Raw genomic sequence first — 8997 nt, 5'->3', positions numbered from 1 at the left:
TCTTGATCATTTGTTGAATTCTGTTTGCTAGTGTTTCGCTAAGGATTTTTGCACCTATGTTCATTAGGGGGATTGGCCTGTAGAGTGTGTGTGTGGGGGAGGTGGGTTGGTTGGGTCTTGTTTTTTTTTTAAAATTTCTCTGGTTTTGGTACCAGAGTAATAGTTGTCTCTAGGAATGAGTTTGGGAGACTTGCTTCCCTTTCAATTTCATTGAAGTGTTTGAGAAGAGTTGGTATTAGGTCGCCTCTAAATTTCTTGTAGAATTCAGCTATGAATCCACCAGGACCTGAGCTCTTCCTTGTTGATAGGGTTTTTCTTGTAATTACATTTTTAATTTCATTCACTGATACTGAGTTATTCAGAATTTTTATATCTTGATTCAGTTTTGGTACTTCAATATGTATCTAGAAATCTGTCCATTTTTTTCTGTATTTTCCATCCTGTAAGAGTAAAGATTTTGAAAATAGGTATTGGTGATCTTGTGAATTTCTATAGGGTCTGAACTGATTTCACCTTTTTCATTCCTCATTGCATGAATTTGAATTTTTTTTTCTTTCCTTTTTTAATGAGGTTGTCTAGGGGTTTATCAATTTTATTTATTCTTTCAAAGAATCACCTCTTTGACTCATTCTGTGTGTGTGTGTGTGTGTGTGTGTGTGTGTGTGTGTTTAATCTCCATTGCATTTATTTCTACTCTGAACTTCATAATTTCCTGTCTTCTTTGGGTTTTGGGCCTGACTTACTCTTCTTTTTCTAGGAGCTTGAGGTGTAGCATAAGATTGTTTATTTGGGCTTGTTCTATTTTCCTGATGTGAGAATTGTTCACTATAAATTTCCCTCTTAAGATAGTTTTCATGGCATCCCACAGGTTCCAGTAAATTGTATCTGCAATTTTTTTTTTGTGTGTGTTTTTTTCTTTCTTTCTTTCTTTCTTTTCTTTTTTTTTTGTTTTGTTTTGTTTTGTATTTTAGTACAGGGTCTACAGGGTCTTCAGGGTCTCACCACGTAGATTGTAGTGATTCTCCTGTTTTCAGCCTCCCAAACACTGGGATTAGAGGTGCACACCACCACATCCAGTCTCAATCACTGTATCCTCGCGCTGCGCCCAGCCCCCCCCCCCCAGCGGGTGCCAGCTCGGCACACTGGGGGTCGAACCCCAGCCCCTAATCCGCTGAGCTATTTGGCCAGCCCTTGCATTTTCATTTGGTTTTAAATTCTATCTTAATTTTGTCTGTGGTCCACTGATTGTTCAAAAAGGCTTTATTTAGTTGCCATGTGTTTATAGAGTTTTTGTTGATTCTGTTGTCAATAATTTATAGTTTCATTCCACTGTGGTCAGGTAATGTGCGTGGGATAATTTGATTCCTTTACACGTATTTTCGCATGTTCTGTGTGCTAGCACATGGTCTGTTTCAGAGAATGTCCCGTATGCAGCTGAGAAGAGTATGTATTCTGCTGTTGGGTGGAACACTCTGCAAAGGTTCACTAAGTCCATTTCTTCACAAGCTTGGTTTAGTCCTGTCATTTCATTGCTTATTTTCTGTGCAGTTGATTCATCTCTTTGTGTCAGTGGGCTGTTAAAAGTCCCCTTGTCCAATTATGTTTTGCTCGTTAGAGTTTTCATGTCTGTTAGAATTTGCCTTATATAGCTGGGTGCTCTTATAGTGGGTACATATATATTTATAACTGTCACATCTTCATCTTGGCAGTTTTCCCCTCACAAGTATGTAGTGACCTTATTTATCTCTTGTTTTGTTTTGTTTTCTTTTGTTTTGTTTTTGGTGGTGCCAGGGATCAAACTCAGGAACACTTATTCCACTGAGCTATCTCCCCGGCCCTGTTTATCTCTTTCAGTCATGCTTGGTTTGAAGTTGACCTTGTTAGCAAACAGAATAACTATCCCTGCTTTTTTCTGGGTTCTTGTCGCATGGATTGTTTTCCATCCTTTGATGTTTAGTCTATTAATTTCTTTTTGCATTAAATGTGTTCCCTGTATGTAGCATGTTGTTGGATTTTGTTTCTTGATCCACTCTGCCAGTCTACTTCTTTTAATTGGTGAACTGAGTCTGTTTACATTGATGGATGTTTTAACTGATATGTGTTGGCTTATCTTTTTCGTGTTGTTTTCCTACTGAAAGACCCCTACTTTTCCCCTCTGCTTAATTGCTTGCTGTGCTTGGTGATTCTCTTCTTTTGTTAAGCTGTGGTCATCTTTGTCTCTTTCTAAAAGAGGTCAGTATTCTTTGTAAGCTTGGTTTGATTGTCTTGAATTTCTTCAGTTCTTTGTCATGCCAGTATCTTATCTCTCCATTAAATTTGATAGCTAGTTCAATCTGGGTTGGAAGTTGTTTTCTTTCAGGGCCTCAAATATCTCACCCCAAGCTCTTCTTGACTTAATGGTCAGTGTTGAGAAATTTGCCATGAAATTCTGATGGATTTTCCATTACAGGTGATCTGTTTTGTTCTAACAGCTCTTAACATTTGTTTTGCTCAATTTATGGAATCAATCATTACATGTCTGAGTGAAGATTTATTTAAATTATGGCTAGCTGGAGTTCTGCATGCCTCAGTTAATTATATGTGAGATTCTTATCCCTTATGGGAGATTTTCTGTTTCTGCAAATAATTGTTTTATGTCATTTGTATTGACTTCAGCTGTTTTGTTGATACTTATTAGTCTTACATTATTTTTCTTAGCATCACTTTGCAGCTGTTGTACTATTGCCTGATTCCTTGTTATTATTTTTTTTAATTTTATTTATTTATGTGTGTGTGTGTGTGTGTGTGTGTGTGTGTGTGGCCAGCTCAGCCCACCAGGGGTGGGGCCAGCACAGCAGGCCCTGGGATTGAACCCCCAGCCCCTGCACCTGCTTGCAAGCATTTTAATCCACTAAGCTATTTGTCCGGTCCTGAAATTCTATCTTGTGTTTCATTTCAGTGGTTCTGTCAGCTTTCAGTGGAATGGTTAATTTCCTGGATATCTGTTTGAATGTTACATGCATTCTAGATCTTTCCTTTATTGTTCATTGAATGTTTGCATCATTTTCCTATTCCCTTTTATTTTTTTAATCTATGTCTTCAATAGATCTATTTAGCAGTTCTTTTATAATTGTTGCCATTTCCTTGTTTACCTGAGAGATTATTTCTGATCTGATTCCTCCATAGCCCATAGCCCACTGGAGTTGTTTCTTTACTTCAGTTGCTATCATTTCAGAAATTTCAGGTGTGTGACATCCAGTTTCTTCTGTGACCTTGTCTCCTGAAGTTGTTTAGGTCTGAGATTGCCTTTTGTTCCTTCTTTGTCATTTTTTTTTTGAAGCTCCCAATGTTTTCCCTGATTCCACAGCAATGGTAGAGTAAGTCTGTCAGGAGAGTGAGAGGGCAGCAGAGCTCTCAGTATGTGGTTCTGTGTGGCTTCCACTTCCGTGGTGCAGGTGGTGGAAGGGCAAACTGCAGCTGAAGAAGGATCCGATGATGATGTTATAGACCAAAGTTCTGCAAGGCTCTCTTGATGGTGGGTCACTGCAGAGTATGGCACACCAGGGCTCCCACAGGTCCTTCTGGGCACCTGGTTTCAGGTCCCTGTGGCAGTCTCAGTAGGCAAATACGGGTGGCCAGGGCTTAGCCAGGCTCCGGCAGGTGTGATGGGGTGACCAGGAAAGGCCGACCAGGTCCCCCAGCAGTCTTCCAGGTGAGGATGGGCAGCCAGGACTCACAGGAACTCTGCTGAAGGTGGGAGAGCGTGGGGCTAGCCTACCAGGTCTCCCTGGCAGTCTTCAGGTTGAGGATGGGCAGGCAGAACTATCATTTTTCAAACAGTAGGAACACCCATTCCTTTTTATCATAAACCAATTTGAGCAGTGTATTCCTTTGTTAATTCAGTCACTAATTATGCCACCCCTTGGTAACATCCAGGTGATGCCTCATAATGGAAAACAGCATCACATGCTTTGGACGTGAATATTCACTTGGAGAAGTGTACTGGAGTAGCACGCTGATTCTGTCAAAGCTTTGGTCTTTCTGGGTGGTGCACTGTTTTGGGACTCATCCTGTTTTGGTCGAGGTTGCTCAGTGCTCAGTAAGTCATACATAGTAGAATTCAAAAGAAAAATTGGGAAAAGACAAAGGTCAACCCCTAAGTGACTGTAGGCATTTGTTGCTGCTCAGAATTGAAACAGGACATGAAATTGCACTCCGTGAAGATCCCAACTATGAGATCAAGAGGCCCCAGGTTTAAATGTCCTGACTTCTCCCATTTCCCTGACTCACTGACGCCTTGGGCTGCGTGGGCGCAGTGCGTTGTACATACCCGCAGGAGTGTGTTCAGTCTTCCGACTGTGGGTTCTTTTGTGACCTGCAGTGAAGCAGCCTTCTTCCCCAGCCAGTTTCCCTTTTGCTTCTCTTCACCAATTTGCTTGTATAAAATATAAGTTGCATAAGGACTTAAAATTTTATTTTCATGACTTAACCATAAGATTATGATTTTCCTAGCGTGGGCAATTGATTACATCTGGTGAAGCAAGAAAAAAAGCAAAATTAGAAGTGGGGTGTGTGTGTGTGTGTGTGTGTGTGTGTGTGTGTGTGTGACTATCTTATCCCACCCTGGGGGTGGGGCTGGAGTGGCATATGTTGCCAGGGATTGAACTGCGATCCCTGATCTTGCCTTAGCAGACACTTTAGACTGCTGAGCTACCTCACTGGCCCCCTTTTTTTCTGCTTTGAAACCAACGTCTCACTGTACAGATCAGACTGGCCTTGAAATCAGTGTGTAGCCCAGGCTGATATAAATTAATGTACACATTCCCCATGGTAATTTAATGTTTGTTTATTTTTATTTTTTATATTTTTTGGCGGAACCGGGGATTGAACTCAGGCCCTTGCACTTGCCAGGCAAGCGCTTATTCTATTGAGCTATCTCCCCAGCCCCTAGTGTTTAAATTACCATATAAATTTAGTATATTTTGCAGTAATTTTATTTTCAAACTTCTTGGTAAGACTTAATATTAATAAAGATATAAATATGGTGGACGCCAGAAATTTGTGAGTGTTATGTTCCTAGAGTTCACGTGTATTGTAAAGATGCAAACCTCAAATATGAACAGAAAAATGTTTATAAATGGGTATTTTTATTACTTAAACCCTAAATATGTAAGTTCTCCTGAAGTTCTATATGAATAATGCCTGCCTTTAAGAAAAACAAACCTGATGACAACTGCTGAGGGAAGGGAAGGGAAGAACTTCCTTCTGGGGCTCCTTCTTCTAGTCACAGACTCCGTATTCTGTGCTAGAGAACAGGTATTTTTAAATGGAAGAAAATGAACAAAACACAACAGAAGACGTTCCTCCACACCCTTCAACTCTAAACATATAGTAACAAAATCCAAAACAGCTCATTCAACCCATTGCAGAAGCTCTTTGTGGGCACTTGGTAACACCATAGTGAAAGGAGCTCCAGAGCCACCTCGGTGCCCCCCTCTGGCTTCCTGCACAGGGTCCCTTACTTTCCTCCGAGGAAGCTCAGAAGGAGCATTGATTGACTCATGAACTGAGAGTGAGTTTTTATCCTTAGCCGTGGTGAATTATTTTATATAAGGTCGTTCCAATATCTACTTAAAGAATTGGAAAGTGCTTATACATTTAACAGTAAAAGAAGCACACAAGAAAAACAGAAAAAGAAACAAAACCAAGAAAGAACACTGGAGACGTGTGTGGGCAGTACAGCACCCTGGTAGGATGCAGGATGCTCGTGCATCTGCTGAAGGTGTGTTGTTACAGGGCAGCAGCCAGTCATCAGCAAAGAGAACTGAATAAGTGTCTTGGACTGCTACTTGCAAGCCTCCCACACATAAAAACATTGTGGAGGATATTTGTGGTTTCCGCAAAACTGCAGGGGTTTCTGTGAACAGTTATTGGGTACTAAGGAAAAATCTGTGAATGACTAACGACATGAACTCCAAATTGTGACTTTGCAGGGTTGTACTGTATCTTGGTAATATTCAGAAAGCTTCATCGTTGAGTCTTGGGCAATGGATGAGAGTATCCCGGAGATTGAAACCTGACTCAAGCCTCTCTTTCCTCATGGATGATAACTCTCCCACTTGATGACTCTTCCTAAGTTCACCATGTGTAATTTTCTTTTCTTTCCACCTTATTTATTTATTTATTTATTTATTTATTTGGTACAGGGTCTTGCTGTGCAGCTCAGACTTTTAGTAATCTTCCTGTCTCAGCCTTCCCAGTGCTGGGATTACAGGTGTGTGGCACTATGCCCAATTTTGGTGGCCAGTTCAGTGTACCTAGTGTTCTGGGGCCTGCACGTTGTACAGTACTGGAGATTGAACCTGGGTCCTTGTGCTTGCCAGGCAGGCGCTTAGGCTGCCAAGCTATCTCCCCAGCCCCACCATGTGTAATTTTCTATGAACAATGGTTTTCTTTGGTTTCTTCCCTTGAAATTCTGAATAAATTTTTGTTGTAGTAATTACCAAGAGTAACATTTCCCATGGTTTGTTGTTGCTTTTCTTCAAGAAATGTACATTTGATCATTTAGGAGACAGTGACCTTTGAGGATGTGGCTGTGAACTTCACTGTGGAGGAGTGGACTTTGCTTGATCCACCTCAAAAGAGACTCTACAGAAATGTGATGAAGGAAACTTTTAGGAACATGGCTGCTATAGGTAAAGATTGACAGTACTTTCTCGTTTACATAATCAGAGAACATTTTCATTCAGTTTCATTTATATAATCAGAGAACATTGTCATTCAGTACAGTTTCATTAAATAGAATATGTGAATATTTTGCAGAATATCTGATTATACCATTATCTCATTGATAATCGTTACTACTTTGCCTAGCTGAGGCTCTTTTCGGGGCAGGACTGTTATGGCTCGTTGAGCCAGTGATCACACCGTGGTCCCCTGTGCCTGACTGAGTTTGCCCAGGCAGGAGCTTCTAATAACTGAGCTATCCGAGAAACCCCGCCACCAATCTCATTGAAATATATTCATTTTTATGTAATAATACAGTATCTCCTTATATTTCTTTCCGTAATTCAGGAAGAGTCTTGGGTAACCAGGAAGTTGAAGAAGAGTATAAAAATTACTGGAGAAACCTAAGGTAATTTGTATTGAAAAGACAAAAATGTTTCCTCAAGATTCAGTGAATGGACAGAAATATCACAACCAGGCAAACATGCCCATGTTGAAATTTACTTAACCTCCTCATTTTATCACAAACATTCCCTATTATATATATATAGTTGTATGTTAATCGCACAAATGAATACAAAAGCATTTTAATGTAAGAAGCTTAATATTGTTGTGTTGGGGCAGGTGACAGTAGCATATAAGTATTGGAAAAGTTCATGATTACCATTCTGACTTGCATGAATTACATTTAGTATTATGTATACGTGTATATGGAAGAAAATGAATTTTGAAACCCTTCTTCAGCATATCTGTTTATGTCTACATAGCCATATGAGACACTGTGTATTTTTAAAAAAAAATGCTAGCCTTGAAGGAGTTCACATCCATGAAAGAAGTCTCACTGGGGATAACCCTATTTATGTAAGCAATGTGGCAAAGCATTCCTTTTGCATAATACGAAAAAAATTTGCTCAAAATGAAACTAATCCTTCTATATTGCAAACTGTATCAATTTTCAAATTCCCAAATGAGGACTGTGAAGATAGCTCAGTGGCACAGTGCTTGCCTGGCAAGTACAAGGTCCTGAGTTCAATTCCTGGTACAAAAAACTCCTAAAATTCCCACATGAAAACCACTCTTGGGAATCACTGATTTGAGGGTATCCTCTATGTTATTTAATTAATTCATCATCAGAATGTCTTAGGAAGCATCAAATTAGGAATTGGGGTAAATAATTAGTATGAAACCCATTGTATTGCATCTGTTTCTTTTTCTCTACAGAAATGAAGATGTTGAGAAATGCTATCAAAATAAATGCTGGAATCAATATGAAGAAATGTTCCTTTGGATGCCAGATGCTGATATGGACATGAAACTGGCTGGTTTAAAGCCAGATGAAGACCTTACTTGTGGAAATCCCTTGATTGGACCTTTGTTCCAAAATGTGCCCATCATACCTCACACTGAACTGAAAATGTCTGAGTATTTGGGATCAGAAGAGGAGCTGTATAAATGTAATAAACATGCAAGGCCTTGTGATTTACAGTCCTTTCATATGGATGTAAAGACAAAGACTAGAGAAGATATCCATGAATATGATCAATGTGGGAAATCCTGCACTCATCTTACAGAGAAGATCTTTGTGTGTAACAAAAACTTGAAAGCCTCCGGCACACCCAATATTGGTCACATCCATGAAAGAAGTCTCATTGGGGAAAAACGCTTTGTATGTAAGCAATGTGGGAAAGCTTTTACTACACAATATTATTGTAATATACATGAAAAAACTCACAGTGGTGAAAAGCCCTATGTATGTAAGCAATGTGGCAAAACTTTTAGTACACAAGTTTCTTGTCAAAGACATGAAAAAATTCACAGTGGGGAGAAACCCTATCTATGTAAGCAATGTGGGAAAGGTTTCAGGAGGCATAGTGATTGTAAAGTGCATGAGAGAATTCACACTGGAGAGAAACCCTATGTTTGTAAACAATGTGGGAAAGCTTTCGGAAGGCACAGCCACTGTAAAAGACATGAAAGAATTCACAGTGGAGAGAAACTCTATGTATGTAAGGAATGCGGGAAAACTTTTAGTACACAAAGTTCTTATCGAGGACATGAAAGAATTCACAGTGGGGACAAACCCTATGTATGTAAGCAATGTGGAAAAGCTTTTACTGTGAGAAAATCTTGTGAAAAACATGAAACAATTCACACTCGGAAAAAAAGCTATGTATGTAAGCAATGTGGGAAAGCTTTTAGCACACAGAAGTGTTGTGATATACATGAAAGAATTCACAGTGGGGAGAGGCCCTATGTATGTAAGCAATGTGGGAAAGCTTTTACTACTCAAAA

General features: G+C 39.7%; 1 protein-coding gene across 1 annotated transcript in view; it reads left to right on the top strand.

Moving 5' to 3' along the window:
* Positions 1 to 6547: 6547 nt before the first annotated feature.
* Positions 6548 to 8997, top strand: part of LOC101580632 (zinc finger protein 14-like) — a gene marked incomplete at its 5' end in the record, with an annotated part of 17355 nt that continues 14905 nt past the window's right edge. The window contains 3 exons of the mRNA XM_023708773.1: positions 6548 to 6674; positions 7054 to 7114; positions 7927 to 8997. Of these exons, the coding sequence (XP_023564541.1) occupies positions 6548 to 6674; positions 7054 to 7114; positions 7927 to 8997 (1259 nt within the window). The remainder of the gene's footprint in view (positions 6675 to 7053; positions 7115 to 7926) is intronic.

The sequence above is a fragment of the Octodon degus genome, unplaced genomic scaffold (assembly GCF_000260255.1).
Source record: "Octodon degus isolate 3935 unplaced genomic scaffold, OctDeg1.0 scaffold01038, whole genome shotgun sequence".
Classification (NCBI taxonomy): domain Eukaryota; kingdom Metazoa; phylum Chordata; class Mammalia; order Rodentia; family Octodontidae; genus Octodon; species Octodon degus.
This window is presented reverse-complemented; position numbering and strand designations above follow the sequence as displayed.